The 18428-nt window shown below is 50.6% G+C and overlaps 1 protein-coding gene across 1 annotated transcript; it reads right to left on the reverse strand.

The window, feature by feature from the left end:
- Positions 1–1049: 1049 nt before the first annotated feature.
- On the reverse strand, positions 1050–13836 carry LOC114698449 (melanocortin 2 receptor accessory protein). Its single transcript, XM_028877142.2, has 3 exons — positions 13196–13836; positions 2796–2895; positions 1050–1866 (listed from the first exon to the last, which is right to left on the reverse strand). Exons 1-3 carry the CDS (start codon positions 13377–13379, stop codon positions 1644–1646), a joined length of 507 nt encoding a protein of 168 aa, XP_028732975.1. The 5' UTR covers positions 13380–13836; the 3' UTR covers positions 1050–1643.
- Between the last annotated feature and the right edge of the window lie 4592 nt (positions 13837–18428).

Below are 18428 nucleotides of genomic sequence, written 5' to 3' on the forward strand. Positions count from 1 at the left end.
ACCTTTAATGGCAGGGAACGGACAAAAGCTCGAGGACACTGACGTGGAAAGTGCCGTTAGATTGCGGTTTATTGACACCGTCCCGCTTATGGTACCTCCTGCCTGGCATACACACAGGCGAGCCAGTGCGGCTGGAAAGACAGCGAATTCACTGAGGGCGTGGTCCTAGCTCCTGAGGGCCTGCAGAAGAGCTATGCTGCAGTGATAAGAGTCGCCTGTCCTCGTCTTTAGTTCACCTCCGCAAGTGTGAGTACCCCGCCTTGGCCTCACCTGTGGAGAGTGGGTCCCACATGACCTTCCACAGCTGGCATGGGGTTGCACAGCCAGCCTTCTAGACCCACAGTCCGCAGCTGTGATACAAAATGGCTTGCCTCTGTACTGATGTCGAGACTTGCCGTGCACGGGATGGAGGGCATCCGGAGATGGTTAAAGCGTGCCAGAAGTGATGCTCAGCAGGCCGGCCGTGTGCAAACACGGCACCGTTTTACACAAGAGGTTTGCTCACCGTGGTTTTGGCATGGCCCCACCCCGGTCAGTACCTAGAAGCTGCCTTAGCGTGAAGGCTGTGGTGGAAAGGGAAAAGCTTCATTTAAGAACAGAGCCTTCCAGCTCCTGGCTGTGCTAGCAGCTACAGCTGCCGGTTTTCTGGGCCTTGTGCTATCCCAGTTCAACCAGGGCCGTCGGCACTAGACACCTAGTTGTTCGGGGCTCTCAGAGCCACGGTCCCGTAAAGCGCCGTCTAAAATGGGAAGCTACTTGCTAGCTTGGAGAAGTCAGCATTCTGGGACCGTGCTGGGGGCTGGCTGGCTCCACTGGATTCCGGCCCTGCTTCCGACAAGCTCCGTGGGCTCTGTCTTGAAAGGCTGTGGGGAAGAGAGAGTGTGGTCCAGCTGAGCTGGCCTGGGAGGGCACACACTGTTGTATCTGGGGGATCTCTCAGTGTCAGTGGAGGGCACAGGGAAGTCTGCAGGCTTCCCCGGCATCCTCACAAGAACCTGTGTGCCAGGTGCGTTCAGGCAGAAGGAATGATGAGACAAAGCAAAGGTTAGTACTCTTTATCCTGGTTCATGTTTTATTTTCCTACGCATCCCAAAGCAAATGCAAGCAGCAAGCAGATTAACATATTCAACAGAATCAGCTGTGTCGGGCAGCTTCTGCATGGTAGCTGGACTGTGAACGTGAGTGATGGTCCTCCCCGGACTGTGAACGTGAGTGATGGTCCTCCCTGGACTGTGAACGTGAGTGATGGTCCTCCCTGGACTGTGAACGTGAGTGATGGTCCTCCCTGGACTGTGAACGTGAGTGATGGTCCTCCCCTGGACTGTGAACGTGAGTGATGGTCCTCCCTGGACTGTGAACGTGAGTGATGGTCCTCCCCGGACTGTGAACGTGAGTGATGGTCCTCCCCGGACTGTGAACGTGTGTGATGGTCCTCCCCGGACTGTGAACGTGTGTGATGGTCCTCCCCGGACTGTGAACATGAGTGATGGTCCTCCCCGGACTGTGAACGTGTGTGATGGTCCTCCCTGTAGACTTGGCTGTGACCTGGTCAGGTTCTTGGTCCACTGTAAATGGTCCATGTTGATCTGAGTGTATCAGTTTGTCAGTTCCACAGTCGAGAAGTTCTGTCTCGGGGCTCACCACTACACCCCCTTGCTTGTGCCTGAGGTCAGCTGATGCCCTGGGAAGCCCCATCCCAAGCCTGGTTCCAGGGGCGAGGCAGAGGGACTCTGCTGCTGTAACCATTGCTCAGAGCCAGTTCTGCTTCCTGGTTCCTCTGTTGTCTGCGGGGAGGCCCTCCTGGGGCAGAAGGGGAGGTCGAGGCTGTGACTCCATGGGCATATCCGATGGGGCTGGGGCCTGTGTCTGTAGGCAGAGCAAACAGAGGCGAACATCAAAGGGACTGGCTAGGGAAGAGTCCGTGGCTGGAGGGCCCCCTCCCCCATGCCTGCCCTGCGCCCCGGGAACCAGGCCTGGAGTCCTTCCTTCAGTGACGTTCCTCTGTATCATCTCCTCTCACACAAGGTCTACACGGACCCCAGTCAGCTCCTGATGGCCACACTGACTGTGTCGTTAACTAGGAAGCCTGTCTTCTGGGTTTCCTCACCACGGAAGTGCTGGGGACAGGGAACATGGCTGCCTGGCATAAACCTTGACCGCTGCTTCCGCCTGTGTTGGATTTTATTCCCAAATTGGGATGAACCTGCCTCGTAAGTGGCATCGGGGTGAGCAGGGGCCAGGGACTAGCTAAGCTGGAGAACCATCCTCACAAGATGAAGGCACCGGATGAGGGCCCAAAGCCCTTCTCTTCGGGTGCCTCAGGAGCGATAGGAGCCTTTTGTTTCCTGTCTGCCCCCTCACCTCCCCCATCTCTGCGGGGGTGGGGAGGGTCCTCACACAGTGTCTCGGTGACCTTTTTAGATTTCTAAAAAAAAAGAAAATTGTGTTTATGTGGGTGTCAGAGTGAGTGTATGCCACCCAAAGAGGCCAGCAGAGGATGCCGGATCCCTGGAGTTGGATATCAGGCCGTTGTAAACAGTTGTGAGTGCTGGCCACCCAACTTGGTCCTCTAGAAGAACAGCAAGTGCTCTTAACTGCTATGCAGTGGGCCACTAGGCGGTCTCGCTGCGAACACCACAGGCTGTACTCACAAACTTGTGGGACTGCTACTCTATGTATAGATTGTTATTGTTAGGCCATGCTTAGCATGAGTGGGTGCCGTCCCGCTGGGCGAATGCCCTACACGACTACCATTTCACATCTGCATTTGTCCAAACGACCGCCTCCCGGCTTACCTCATCTGCGGGGAGCCTGACCAGGACATGTAGAGCAGAATCAGGAAGAGGAGCACCACGAAAGTTGCCAGGCTCACCCAAAAGGCGATGACGATGGAATCTGCAGGAAGGAACAGAGTCGGCTGCGTCAGCCCGACAGCAGAACCGTCCTCAGTGAGAAGTCAGGAGACCTGGCATTCCAGAGCCAGTGCCTCCAAGGTGGTCTCTTCTAGCTGGTGGCCGGGAAGGCTTCCCGTAACAGCCGCAGAAAGAAAGGGAAGTGTGCGCGTGCGTGGCTTTTCCTCGGTTTAGGGTGATGTCACTTGATGGCAAACTGAACAGAATCTGGGGATCCCCACAAGCCTTCTCCAGCTGCCCTGTTGCTTGGAGGAAGAATCCTGAGTAGTGACTTTGTGACTTCCTTTTCTCACTGAGTGCAGCTCGGTGTAACAAGGACCCTCTGGGAGCCCTGGTGACAGGCCTCAGAAGGATCAGCTTCGGGGACTCCATTCTCAGAAACCCAGGAGAACTGCACAGGGCCGGTGGGTCCTGTTGGAGGTCAAGGCCCCTACCCCTGTGGAGAAGTGGACTGAGGCCAGGGACAGGGGGTGTAACTGGCTAGTGACCCTCTCCCAGGCATTGTTGTAGCCAGCACCATGGCCAGATGTGTGGCTCTGGGTAAGTGGAAACCAGGAAACATGCTTAGGCTCCTCCATCCATATGCAGAACCTGGCAGGTCGGGAGGGTTTGTCTCTGAGGCTCCTGGTCAGTATCATGTGACAGGTAGCTGGGGGATTGTGGTGGCTTTGGGGTGGTTACCTATGGCTATGAGAACTACAGGATAGCCTCAGGACAAGATGGTCAAGCTGGGAAAATCGATACACCCCTCAAGGTGTGACAGAAAGAGACTGTTGAAGGATCGTATGGTGGTTTGAATGAAAGTGACCCCCATAGGCTCAGAGGGAGCAGCACTGTTAGGAGGTGTGGCCTTGTTGGAGTAGGTGTGACCTTGTTGGAGGAAGTGTGTCACTGGGGATGGACTCTGAGGTTTCAAATGCTCAAGCGAGGCCCAGGGACTCTCTCTGCCTGCTGCCTACAGATCCAGATGTAGAACTCTCGGCTCCTTCTCCAGCACCATGTCTGCCTGCACGCCGCCATGCTCCCTGCTGTGACAATAAGGGACTGAACCTCTGAACCTGTAAACAAGTCCCAATTAAATGTTTTTATAAGAGCTGCTGTGGCCACGGTGTCTCTTCACAGCACTAGAAACCCTAAGACGGTCTGTAACCCAACAAGTACTTACTGAGCACACTGAGCCCTGCAGGGCAACCTTCTGTTAGTGTGAATTGTACTGCTCCACAGCTGTGAAAGCTAACACAAAGGGCCCATGTGTCATATTATCATATCATATACAAAAGATATTTATGAATGTTATACCAAAAAATGAGCAACCATCCAAAGAAGTGATTGTGGCATGAGGGGTGTGTAAGTCATGGAGATGGAAGTGGGGGGCTCTGGCTGTAAATGGCACCCCTGCTTTTCAGGCTCTCCTCCCCCCAGAGGGTACCAACGTCCTCAGATGCTCATGTCCACTATGGAAGCCCACATTGTATGTGTGTATAGCCTGCACAAGACTACCACAACTTGAATCATCTCCAGATGACTCTGTTCAACATGACTGCATACAGACAGCTGCTGTCTTCTGAGGGGATAAGGACAAGGGAAGGGTCTGTCCACTTTTAATACATACCCAATTTTTTAAAAATAATTTCAGTCTGTGGATATATAGCGCTGGCCATATTTGAAAAGTGTCATCTCTGCTTCCTATGACTCAGACAGGTTAAAAAAAGTTGTAAAAGTGGACCTTGTGTAGGGAAAAGGGGCCAGCCCGGAACCCAGAACCTAAGAAACATGCCCTGACCCTGAAACCAGTACCAAAGAAACACATTTTGTCCCTAGAATCAGAGCCAGTGAAAGAAACAAGCCCTGGCCCTAAAACTTGAGCCAAAAGGCTAAAAAGGACCAGTGAAAGAAACAGTTTGACCCTGAAATCAGAGCCATCTCTGCCCTTGACCAACGAAACTAACCAATCCCTGAGCAGAGAATCTCCCTGGAGAAACTCCACCCCCCAAAAGCCCTATATAAGTCCCCCTGCCTGTTCAGTTGTACACGGTGCTTTCCCACCCCGGCAGAGGCAGCCGCTCTGCCGGACTCTTCCTTCCCAAATAAATCTCTTCGGGGGGCTGAGCAAGGCTGAGCAGAACAAAGTAACAACTTTTCGCTGGAGGAGAGTGCTACATTTCTGCAGGGGTTTCCCCTTGAGCAGAGAGTGAAGCAGAAGAAGCAACATCTTGGGCCAGAGAGAAGAACCAGAGCTCTGCTGGGAAACCCCCTTAAGTGGGGGCAGAGCAAAGCTCAGCTGTAAGGGCTCTCTCTAGGAGAGGAACAGAATTGCTATACCCTGCGGGGTGACCATCTCCCACTGCACCCCAGCTTCAGGTATCACCTGTCTTCCCTCCCTCCAAGGCTGAGCGGTCCCACTGCAGCTCCAGCCTCCTATTGCAGCTCCAGCCTCCTATTGCAGCTCCAGGTATAACCTGGCTTCCCGACGAGCCGGGATACCTCTCCCTCCAGAGCTATAACACTCACGCCCTGGACCCTAACAGTTAATGTCAAAAATGGGGCTTAGGACTCAGCTGGTAAAGAGCCTATGGCACAAGCAGGAAGACCTGAGGTCAGATCCCAGACATGCATGGAAAAAGCAGTTCTCATCTGTAACCCAGTCCTGGGGATTAGGGGGTGAAAACAAGTTTATCCCCAGAGATCACCGGCCAGCCAGCCAGGCCAACTGATGAGCTGCTGAGCTTCAAGGGTTAGTGAGTGACCCTATCTCAACAGATTAGGTGCCAAGCAATTGAGGAAAGACACCCAACATTGAACTCTGGTTACACAGGTATATGTGCACTTGCACACTGTACTACACTGCACGCAAGCATGCACACACGCACACATACACACACATACACACACACATACACACAGCAGAAAAGATGCTATGCTTGTAGAAGGAACACAAGCTTCTGCCTTGTAATCTATCAGCCCTTTACAGCATTTACACTCCAGGGAGGCAAGGACAGCTCTTGCATCCTCTCCCTTTTCTGCCCCTAAGCTAAGAAACAGTCAACAGTTTAAGGGGACCTCTGGGCTCCCGGGAAGTGGGAGATGAGGTCATAGTGGATGTCCTAAGCAGAAACATGTCAAGTCCAAAGGAAACTCCAATTCCCCAAACCCCAAAAGGCAAGTCCAAACATTGAGAAATGAGCTCAACCTGACCATAGGAGGATTTCTGGCAGTTAGATAAAAGCCAGCATTCCTCTGGAACTGGTGAAACTAGTTCCCATCTGCCAACAGGAGTCATTTCCCTTTCCTTGGGCAGGGGGGACAAATGGCTGCCTGTGGTGCCTATCAGCATATCAACACCGTGCTGGCCCCCAGGTCCCTCAGCATCACAAGTACCTGCTGCACATTTCAAAGTCCATGCCAGTACCCCAGCCCTCCTCACCTCCTCCCCTACCCTAGACTCCCTCCAGCACATGGGCTTCTTTCCCCCAGCTACTCATTCTCCTTATGGCCCAGCTATTCCTGCTTGTTCTCTTTCTGCTCCTGCCTCTCACTGTGTTTTCTCAGTTCTCTATTCCTGGCTGCTCTCCCCTCTTGAAGATAACCCTGGTCACATCCAGTCTGCTGGCCATTCATCTACTTATTTCTCTCTCTGCTCTGGACTCTTCCAAATGCCTCTGGCTGTTCTCTCTCTCTCTCTCTCTCTCTCTCTCTCTCTCTCTCTCTCTCTCTCTCTCTCTCTCTCTCTCCCTCTCTAATATCTACACTGAAAAACCTTCTCCTTATCCACACTATGGTTAGTTTATACAGAACCCTTTCAGAAGACCCCTCTGGCTTTCTCAGCATGCCTTGTTACATGCCCATACTCCCAGAGAGTTACAATTTACTTCATAATCTTCCAGGTATGAGCATATGCTTTCTGAAACTTTCATTTGGGATTTTCTTCTGGATGGGTATTTCTGATTTCTGTGGACACTAATGCTCTCTTTTCCTCTTCATAAAAATGATGAAAAGTTTGAAGTCCATAGGTCCTTGTAAGTTCACAGGAAGCAACTTTAAGCACTTAGTAGACAAGAGCCTCATTCCTCTCAGCCATCTGCCAGAGCCCTGGTCATTATCCCTGATACCAAGCAGGAAATGAGACGACCCCCTGCCTGGAATTCATTACCTACCACAAGTGAAATTTAAATTTTGTCAGACCAAAATAAGGATGAGTAGCCACTAGTCAATTCCCATGCTAAATTCACTCTTGTTGTGTTCCTTTGAAATAGAAAGCCAAGAAAAATAGTAGTTTCTTCCCCTTCTGTTGAAAGTTCATCTTGAGTGCTCACGGAGAACATTTTGTTCCAAAGGCAAGAACCGTCAAGAACCGTCATCCCCCAGCATCTGAAAGATTCTCACACCCGAGGGCTTGTTTTTGCAAAGAACCCCTGGCTGGGCTGGGAATGAAACCAGTTCATAGATGGAGAGGCCCCCAGCTTCCTCTCCCTGCCTGCCTGCCCGTTCTTTTCTCCTCCATCCCTCTTTCCCTCCTCCCGCTCTGCCCCGCCCTCTCCCTCAGTTTCCTCCTCTCTTCCGCCCTCCTTCCTCTCCTCCCTTTCCCGGTTCACACTATGGACTGTGAAGAATCGAGCACCAACAGAGGATTCACCGGATTCTGAACCATGTGCAGCACTGCATGCTGTAGTCCCGGCTACTTGGGAACTGAGTCAGGAGGACTTCTGGAGTTCAGACGTTCAGGACCGGCCCGGCCCACATAGCAAGCCCCCGCTTCTAAGGCAAATTGCAGCAAGCACGGATGGGCTCCACCTTACGTTATAGGACTCCCCTGACTACCCTGAGTGTGTCGGTCAGCTGCACAACACCGTGACAAGATCCCTGAAGCGCACGCACCGCTTAAAAGGGACACGGTCTATTTGGTCACGGTTTTTAGAGACTTGAGTCTGTGGTTGCCCAGTGTGTCACTTTGGTGCTTTGGTGAGGCTGGGGGCCATGGTGCAGAGCATGTGATGAATAAGACTGCTCACATCACGGCAACTGGGGAGCAAAAGGGGAGGGTCCAGGACCCCAGTATTCTCATCAAGGACATACCGCCAATGGCCTCACTTCCTTCCGCTAGGCCCCTCCTCTTAATGGGTCCGTTACTTCTCAACCGCTCCTCAGGCCTTGACTGGGCCTTTAGCGTATGATTGTAGGAGTTAATTAAACCACCCCAGGGAAGGTGCTTCAGTGTACGAGCAAGAGTGAGTGAAACGCCAGTGTCTGTCTGACGTCACCACATTTCAGGTTCCAGGTAGGAATCGGCTTCAGTTCTTGCTGCTGTTGTTCCTTATTTGTTTCTCTTTGTTGGGGGATAACAAAACAGTAAGATCCCAGGCAGATTGCTTTCAATTTCACATTTTGACCTTTTCATTTCCTATTTATGATCTTGGTCAATCTGACATTTTCTTATATCTCTAAATCTTGTCTCCAACAGTGCCTATTAAGTATTCAGGTGACTGAATAAAATAAATGTCCCTGGTATAGTTTCTCATTCAGTGCCTACGATTTCTAAGGAGAACTAAGATCCTTGTTTTTGTCAAGGGTTTTATGGCCAATGATGCAATATCACATTGTCCTCTGACCTCACTAAAATGTGAGGTCTGAATAAGAGGTAGCTATGGCACAGAGTGCTGGTTATCAATCCTAGGGTCTGCTCTCTACCCCTGTTTTGTCTGGGTTCATGGCTACCTGGGATAGAAAACTACATTTCCCAGCTTCCTTTTCAGCCAGGTTCTATCTAGTGGGTATGAGGAGAACTGGCCCTGGAGTCTTCCTCCAGCCACAGCTGGACTTCCTGAACCCTGCATCCTTCCTTATTCCCTTTCTCCATTTTTTTTTCTGCCCGGCTGTGGATGGTGAAGTCATCAGCAGAGCATGGAGCTGAGTGACATGTCTCAGGAAAGCTAGAGGGGTGAGTCCCATGTCATCTAGTGCCTGAGGATTTTGTGGGGCCACCTCACCACCCTCCCCTGGCTGGGCCCTGTGTAGGAGAGCCATCAACTTGTGTTGCCTCTCTTCTCCTGTGAGTTGCCATCAGTGGTCCTTTACTGCGGCTTTCTTGTGGAACACACCAGAACAACAAGGACAAATCCAAATGAAAGCTACCACAGAGAGATTTTCCCAAAGTTTATCCATTAATCAGATACTCACAGCCCTCCTCTAACTAGTTCCCAGAAACAAATCACTGTACCCGAAGTGATCCTGTTCCTGCCTGCTCCTGCTGCCCTCAGACCCAAGCAAACACACAGAGACTTATATTATTTATAAACTGTATGGGCTAAGGGCTCAGGCTTCTTGCTAGCTGTTCTTGTATCTTAAATGAACCCATTTCTATTAATCTGTAAGTTGCCATGTGGCTCATGGCTTACCGGCGTCATAACATGTTGCTTCTCATCACGGTGGCTGGCAGCTTCTCCCTGCCTCAGCCTTCCACTTCCCAGAATTCTCCTCTCTGTCCATCCTATACTGCCTGCCTGGCTACTGGCCAATCAGCATTTTATTTATCAATCAATCATAGCAACAAATCACTCTGAAAACTTGCACATCATTTCTCTCCAAAGATGTTTCAGAAAATGGGCTGTGGTTGTCTAAATCAGTTTCAAACCAAAGGGTTCCAGTAACAGAATCATTCAAGTGTCATGCCTCGCAAGGACATTTCATGAAAGTTTATTCCAAAGCAAACATTGTGACATCTTTCTTTAAATGTCACTTTCAGGATTTATGTTACGTGCGGGGGACATTGGAATTTGCTGAGGACCATTTGCTGAGGACATTGAAATCCTGGGGAAAGTCTGAAACTGATGCTCCTCCTGTGAGAGAAGAGTCATAGGCAGCCCTTTGTTTTATGTGTCCATTGAGCCCCCTGGTGTTTTCGGAAGAGTTTGATTAATGGTATGTTTCTGCTCTCCCTCCCTGAGCTCTTGGAGAAGCAGGTGAATAGACAGCATTATTGAAACTGCTAGAGGCAGGGCAGCAACAGAAGTCAATTCGTACTGTGACAGATTCTTTCTAACCCATAATTAAAGGGGAGGAGATATGTGGACCATGGAGGTAGATAATAGAGCACAGTTGTTTTTGAGGGAGGGCCACCCATCACATTGCCCTCTGAATAGGAACGCTAACCAGTCACCGGAGACCCATCTGATCGGAATAGTTCCTTTGTCTCTGTAAGATCAGGATGTAGGATTGGTTCTCTTCTTAGCTTGGCATCCAAGAGGGGGACAGATACAAAATCATGCCCTCCAACTCGGATGGGTTCTTCCAGAGCCTCTCTGCATATTCTGCTGTGTCGACACATCTCCACGAGACAGTCATGAGCCGCATTGAGAACTACAAGGCTCACGTCCTTGTAAAGTGCTTGTAACAGGATCAGGCCAGATTTTGACCTGTCCCTGGCATATGGCAGCCCACAGCCTTCAGCTCAGTACTGACTTCCTTTCTCCTGAGGGGACAGAGTGAATGGGGTAAAACTGTTATCTGTTATCCTTTGTAATGTAGTTAGAACTGACCTCCAAAGAAACTAGGGCCTGCTGTGGGATGGTCTGTATGTCAAATCTGTTGCTCTGGTCAATAAATAAAACACTGATTGGCCAGTGGCCAGGCAGGAAGTATAGGCGGGACTAACAGAGAGGAGAATTGAGACAATAGGAAGGTGGAGGGAGACACTGCCAGCCGCCGCCATGATAAGCAGCATGTGCCACGTGGCAAGGTATAGATTTATAGAAATGGATTAATTTAAAATATAAGAACAGCTAGCAAGAAGCCTGCCATGACCATACAGTTTGTAAGCAAAATAAGTCTCTGTGTTTACTTGGTTGGGTCTGAGCAGCTGTGGGACTGGCGGGTGACAGAGATTTGTCCAGACTGTGGGTAAGGCAGGAAAACTCTAGCTACAAGGTCCCTTCAAATGCAAATTAACATTGTGTGTAGGTGTGACATGTGTGAAGACGTGCATATGTCAGGGCACACATGTGGAGGTCCGATGACTGTTGGTCTTGCCTTCTATCTTATTTGATACAAGGTCTCGTTGCTCCTGTGTCCCCCAGGCTAGCTAACTCATGAGTATCCATGATTTTTTTTTCCTTTCTCTGCCTCCCATCCTGCTGTATGAGTTCTGGGATTACAGATCTGGGCTTCCATACCCAGTTTGTGTGTGGGTTCAGGGACCCAACTTTTTGTTCTCATGCTTTTGCTATAAACACTGAGCCATCTCCTCAGCTTGCAAATTAATATATTCTTTTCCACATTTATTGATTGTGTGTGCACAGCACAGCGTGTGTGTGTGTGTGTGTGTGTGTGTGTGTGTGTGTGTGTGTGTGTCTGTGTTGGTCAGAGGGAAACCTGTGGGAGTCAGTTCTCTCCTCCTACCACATGGGTCCCAGGAATCGAACTTAAGCCATCAGGCAAGGCTGAGCTCGCAGACTGAGATGGCCAAGAAGCCTCCCCACCCAAAACAGTGCAGCGGCTTTACTGAGCAGGTGGTGACCCAGCGGGACATCCTCCACATTCAAAAAGTTCCAGTGTCTGAAGGTCTCTCAGCTTTGCATCTGAACGGCGTTCTGTTTTACAAAGTCATCTGAAGGCAGACCTACTTTTTGTCCAGATCAACACGTGTCCCAGGGTTCTGAACTTGTGACGATATTTACAAGTGGGTGTGTTTTCCAGCCCCTCCCCTCCCCCTCAGCTCACAACTTCCTTATTGTGAGTCACGTGTGCAAAACCCTGCCCCTGAAAGGCACGATTCTCTGCCTTGCCCTAGACAGCACACAGCCAACCTCCTGTCCCCACAGAGGGCTGCCTATGGTGTTGGGAACAAGGGAAGTCCTCAGGAAACATGGATGGGCACCTGCATTTGAATATTGCAAGTTGGAAATGATGAAAACACTAGCATTTATTGGTTTTGAGCTGAACTATAACCAGCATTCTCCCTTCCATATGGAAATTATTCCATCCCTTTGAGGAATTCCATTTATAGTGCGGGAAGTATCTACAGAACCCAAGACTTCTTATGGAGCAGGCAGAGGCAGGTCCCCCGCCGAGAGCACGGTTCCAGGGCTGTGCCTGTGTGCTCATCACCTTGGCTGACTTTTGACCTTGACCGAATAGCTGGACGGATCAGGGAAGAACGTCCACAAAGTGCCAAGTTGCTCAAGAGATGAATGAAAGCAGATGAGAAACGGATGTTAACTCCTGCTGTCCTCTGAGACTAGGAACGCTGAACAGCTGTTGGCAATTTAGCAGATGATCTTAGAGGTGGCGGGAATACATCTCCCAGCTCTAAATATGGACAGTAAGAAAAAATGAACTCTTCAGTTTGAAGAAACTCACCCAGCTTACTGGAGCCCCAAACAAATGCAACTTCATCAAGAAATAGACCTTCAAAAGAGAAGGGGGGGCATGTAGCAGAGAGCTGGAGGGGCTTAACTCAATCCCCAGCATCTCAGGGTGAGAGAGAAAAAGGGCACAGAAGTAGGAGGGGCAACTATTTGGGGAAAGAAGGGCCAGGGGAAGGAATCAGGCATGAGGGAGGGTAACAGGGGGCTGAATATGATCAAAGTCTGCAGCTGGGCATGGTAATGCACATCTGTAGTTCCAGCACTTGAGTGACTGAGGCAGGAGGATTTCTGTGAGTCTGAGCAAAGTCTGTGCTATATAAGGAGTACCAACAGAGCCAAAGCTAAATAATAAGACGCCATCTCAAAGAAACAAAAATAAAAAAAAATATACACTCTCTACATGTATGAAACCTTTACAACAAAACCCACTATTTTGTACAATTAATATTCACTAAGAAAAGGAATGGAAAAATAAAGTGTAGACGTAAGTATGTGTATGTGCGCATCGTGCATTTGTCTTAAAAGAACATTCTGCTGGGTTAGCAAGACAGAGGGTTAAAAGGCGCTTGCTGCCAAGCTTGACAACCGCGTTTCCGTGCTAGGGACCCATGTGGTGGAGAGAGACAACTTCCCCAAGTTGTCCTCTGGCCTTCCCAGATGCACCGTGGCACCCCCAACCCCTAAATGAATACATGTGCATTTTTAAAAGGAACATTCTGCTTAGTTGATAGCAAGCTAATTCATAAACTTACTACTGAAAGTTATAGGTACAGTCTGAGTCCCATGCCTGCTTCATTTCCATCTGTGTGTGCAATGTTATTGCTGCCGGGTGAGTCTTTTGGAGTTAGAAAGTAAAGACAAGACCAGGAACGCCGCATCTGGGACCCAGCCTCTGCCTGGCCGCCTTCCCAGGTTCCGACTTACGCTTGTTGGCTCTCAGCTTCTTTTCATCCACAGGAATGAGGTCTAAGTAATCCAGGTAATATTCATAGCTGGTGTACGGGACGGAGGCGTTGGTCCTGTTGGCCATGACTGTGGCTGTGGAGGCCGGTGTCTGCCAGAGCCTCACATCCGGAGCTGGGCTGTGTGTGGGCCCCAGGGACGACATTGCTTAACTCATTTCTGTCAGAGTCATTGTCAGAGTCACCCAGGCTCATCTGCGGGTCTCCAGACAAGGGGCCTGCTTATCATAGCTTCGCTGGAAGGTCAGGGGGCTGTTCCCGTGAACAGCCTCTGAATCCTGCCTCTCCTGGAAAAAACTGCGGCAGCAGGAAAAGCCGGCTGCTAGAGTCACGGCTTCCCATTCGGCTCTAGCTTGCCTCTCCGTGGAAGGCCTGGGAAGTGGGCAAGAAATCAGATGCCAGAAGCAGAAAATGACTAGCGGAGCTGGACAGAGCCATCGTTTTTTGCCTCTGATACATGAAAAGTTAATAAAACTGCAGGAAAGCCTGGCCGTGCCCTTGACACACACTGGGGCAGTTCTCAGTATTATTAAGCAACCAGCAGACCTCTGACTTGGATTCTGAAGGCAGGCCCTGTACTTGCAACCTCTGTCCTGTGCACAACCAGTTAACTAAAACGGAGAATCCCACTACCCGGCTGAATGCACCCCCAGCTTTTGCTCAAGCCTCCGGGAGCCGGCTGGGTGGTGGCCAGCTGCATTTGTTCAGACCCAAGAGGCGGTGGATCTGGGTCAGCGTCCCACAGGACTGAGCTTCTTGGAAATACTAAGGCAACGAGCTCTTCAGTCAAACCGAATACTCTGTAGTTTGAAGACAGTGAGTATGGAGGTCACAATCTCCGAGGGCTGTGCTCGCCTGTTCAAGTGCGACCCATCACCCCTTTAAGTTTAGCGAGAAGCACACGTCTGGTTATCCTTGGAAGCGTCCCTCACTTATTCATCTCTACACTTACCCTGCTGACAAAGACCGCTGTGAGGATCTCTGGAGCGATCCGCAGTTCAGAGAAGCCTAGGCGCCATTACGTCCGCTTCCCCGTCTCATCTTGAGCTTCGCGAGCGACTATTTTGCCTCTTTGGGATGTATTGACCCTGTATCGGCCTCGTGTACGAAACTCCTCTGGGTCGTCACACCATACAGCAAGTATACACAACGGAGGTCTGTCGCTTTATTATCCTGTACCTAGCGCGTCTAGTTCGTCTCACGTATACCATAGCTCGTCCGCGTGAAGTCCGGAGCGCAACTGATCCATCGACGGTAGCAATAACACCTCAGTACAGCGCTGGTGGCGACCTTCTGCCATCTTGACCCTGCTGTGCTTAATTAAGTAAGACTTCTGCGGCATTCTGCCTTGTGGAGCTCTTGGCGCGTCTCACCCGCAAGCTACAGGGCGCTACCATGGTGGTGCAGATTTCTCGAGTTTCTCACGGCGTCCCAAGTGACCATGAGAATGCGATGTTATGCTTCTGCCCTCCGGAAGAAAACAGGGCCAGGACTCGTCGTTTTCTCTTCTGCTTTTACCTATCTTAGCGGTGTACTGCCAGGGTTTTCATACCAAGCAGTTCCCGCCGTCTGTGTCTAGGAGAGTTGAGTCAACCCCCACTATGCTGCACATAAACCTGTGCAAGGTCTCGGTCAGACCCCTCAGGCGTATGGGCCCACGGGTCCAGTCACTGCCCCTCTTCCCACTTCAGGCTGTCAATTCCCTGACCGCCAGCGCTTCGTCCACCTCCACCAGTTGCCTTGACTAACCACTGCGGGACATTGAGGGTTTAACAAGCCCCTCCCCTGGTTCCCAGGACTCGGCTATCAGTAAAGATACCAACTTCAGGTTCTAGTCCAGACAAGAGAGCTAACCGAATGTCAACCAGCCTAGGTGTGCACATTCTAGCATTAGTGTGACAATCACGTTTGAAAGTGGTTGGGTTTGTACGCACATCGCGACGAGGCATCTTTCCTTGTGCAGGCAACAGATGACTGCGACGGACACAGAGCCCAAACGGCGTCTGTCCTGTGGGACTGGCCATCTCTGTATTGCAGTGTGAATTAGTATTACTTCCCATTGGTTAATTAAAAATACCACTGACACGGCCTGTAGCCTGCTGCAGGAGTTAGGCAGGAACAACTGGAATGATGGCAGAAGGAGGGAGGAGTTCAGGAGAGAACCAGCCAGACCAGTCACCCAAGGAACATGTGCCGAGAGAACTAGTAAGCCAGGGAACCTGTTGCCGCATAAATAGGTAAATAGAAATGGGTTAATTTAATGTAAGAGCATACGATAGTGACTAGCCTTGAGTCTCCGCACAACAGGCAATTATCAATTCATATAGCCTCTGGAGCTGATTTTTGAAAAACCAGCTCGCCCAGGACAAGCGCAGACAGAAAAGCTCGTTCCGTTTACACAAAGTCTCAATTCCGTGTAACCTCGAGCCCGGATGGGCGACAGGGTGACATTTTATGGCTGGTAAAGAATCGGGACTGGGTCTGAGAATGGGGATAACAAAGTGATGGGAGGGTAAGGAGTGAGTGATATGATCGCGGTCGACTGGAGTGATGGGGGTTCGATAGGTGATGGATGCGAGGTGAGTTGGAGTTGATGAATGCCGTGATGAGTGATGGAAGTGATGGGATGAGAGTGTATGGGGTGACTGGGTGATGCCTGGTGAGGAAGTAATTGGGATGCATGGTAGTGATGGGGGTGATTGAGGTGCATGGGTGATGGAGTGAGTTGGAGTGATGGGGTGATGAGTGATGGGTGATGGAGAGTGATGGGGATGATGGGGTGATGGGTGATGGGATGATGGCCCAGGGGTGATGGATGTGATGGCGGTGATTAGAGTGACTAGGTTGATGGGGGGTTGAATGGGAATGATGGAGATGATGGTGGCAGGTGATGGGTTGTGGCGGTGATGGAAGTGAATAAAGTGAAGGGAGGTGATGATTGATGGGTGGTTATGGAGTTGGTGGGTGAGTGGGGTGTGGAGTGATGGTGCTGGGGTGATGGGTGATGGCGGAGTGATCGGCGTGATGGATGTGGCCTGGTCACGTCCCGGCCCTGGAGGAAGCAAGAATCCCTGCTCGGAACACGTGAACAGACCGCCGTCGTATCCCCGCCATCACGCACGCTGTGGTCTAGTCAGGATTCTTCACGAGGGATCACTATGTTCAGAACACAATGACCCATTAGTAAGTCTAATGGGCTTGGACTCTTCAGCTCTCTGACATCGATCAAAACATCCCCCCTCGTCCAACAGCGGAACAATTGTCCACCCAGGCCGCCGGCAGTGTGCCCAGCTCAAGTGAAAGACTGCACCGGGAACGTCCTTCCAAATTCTGAACAAACTTGGGCAACTAGTTCCGCACATGTCAGAGGAGTTTACCTAGAGCGAGGAGCCGTGGAGGGATTGTGTGTGGGCTGCAGCGCCTCTAAAGCTCTGCTGCGTAGAAGCATGTGAGAAAAGCACGAGGAGATAAGGGCGGTTGTATTTCGGCATTTCCCTTGGTTTTGTGCGCCGTCTTGGGAAATAAAATGGCGCACACGGTCAGCACAACAGCCTTCCTCCAAGTCGATCCTTCTACCATTCGTGATCCAGACCGTGCACTCTTTTCTCTAGTCGCAGACCCCAACCTCGCATCATGAGTGAAAGGAGGGTCTGCCGTGCGTGCGCTCTCAGGAATGCACAGAGGTGTGAATCGGCCGTATTCGAGAGATCCTAATCAGTGAAGGACTGAGAGATCATCACATCTCAAGTGGGCCGCTGAGATGTAGCCTTCGTCCTCCCTAGACGGCGTTAAACGTGTGGGCTGAGGTCCAGTTCTTGCCTATAGCTTGTGATTGATCCTTCTGATAGAAGCCGAAGTCTTCACTGAATCGCACGTAGCTCCTCATGCTTAGGTGACCTATCGATAATAGTCCCTCGTTCCGCCTCGATATAAGTACCCATGCGGTCAGTATAGCATTAAAAAAGCTCTCGCCTCTCTCGCTCACCGACGGCGGGTAGTGTAGGAGATCATCGGTAAGCTGGGTTGCGCATCGCTCCTATCCTTCCAACCACCCCGCGCCGCTCACAAAGAGGGGTTTTTTTAATTCCAACAAGACCCGACCCCAACAGCCACTGAAGGGTCCCCAGAGGTACTATGGCAAGCCAACAGCAATAGATTTGTATCCATCGCGGAGTTCAACCACCATTAGACCTGTGACTCTCGATCACAAAACCCGCACCCTTCTTAGCTCTAGCGTTCTTTTGTCAACATTTGCATGAAACGCGACGTCATCGCTTAGTGTTTATCCGGTGGTGTTAGAGACTCAATCGACGCCGGATATCTTGGATAATGAACGACGGCGGTCCTGTGACTGTACTTCTCGCTTTGAGTAATTGATAGATACAGCAAACATGCGCCGCGTCTGTATGTGACTGATGTGACTCCATGCAGACACACCAATGCAGAGCATCTAAAGGCCTGCGGGTCCATTCAGTTTCCCAAGCATGAAAAAAACAAAAAACAAAAAACAAAAAAACAAAAAAAAACCACAAAGATGGTGCAACGTCTTCAGCGGAAGAGAGAGAGGTCTTAAGTTCAGAGGCGCGAGGGTTATTCAAGCTGTGTGGGTAGGACCCCCCTGGTAGTCCACATAATCAGATATCCTGCATATCTCAGATAATTTACATTCATTGATATCCATAACTAGCAAATTACATTCTTTGAAGCCAGCCGCAACAAAAAATAGATTTATTGGTTGAGGTGAGAGTTCAGCCGCCACAGAGGTAATGGAATACATTTATACCAGGTGGCATGCGCAGTTGTACGGGAAGATGGTTTGAGACAGCCGCATCGACTGTCTAAAGAGGTCTGACAGCATTCTTCCATGCCAGCTCACTAGAACACGCCGGGACATCGTTTCACCAGTTAGAGCCACGGGCAAACCCCAGCAAAGCCAGAAATGGCTTGCTCTCTGTGGTCCCCTGTTACTGTTAAATTATTCCTTCTCCCTTCTGTCCCTCCACCTCTGTCTCTTTCTCTTCCCCATCGCCTCTTCGATAGGCGCAGAGATGGTTATAACGTAATCATGCCTGCGTGCTGTTGTCGTCGGTGTTGAGTAGTGATGTGCTGGTGTGATGTGTGGTTGTGCCTGAGTGTGCTCGTGTCGCTCTGGCCACCGAAGTGATACAACTCGAGACGCAGAGCTCCATTCCTCG

The sequence above is a fragment of the Peromyscus leucopus genome, chromosome 12 (genome assembly GCF_004664715.2).
Source record: "Peromyscus leucopus breed LL Stock chromosome 12, UCI_PerLeu_2.1, whole genome shotgun sequence".
Classification (NCBI taxonomy): Eukaryota; Metazoa; Chordata; class Mammalia; order Rodentia; family Cricetidae; genus Peromyscus; species Peromyscus leucopus.

Coding starts and splice junctions, on each gene's coding strand:
- LOC114698449 (XM_028877142.2), bottom strand. CDS start 13,379: ATGTCGTCCCTGGGGCCCACACACAGCCCAGCTCCGGATGTGAGGCTC. Junction 2,896..13,195: donor GAAGCTGAGAGCCAACAAGC/GTAAGTCGGAAC, acceptor TCCTTCCTGCAG/ATTCCATCGTCATCGCCTTT. Junction 1,867..2,795: donor TCAGGCTCCCCGCAGATGAG/GTAAGCCGGGAG, acceptor CTCTGCCTACAG/ACACAGGCCCCAGCCCCATC.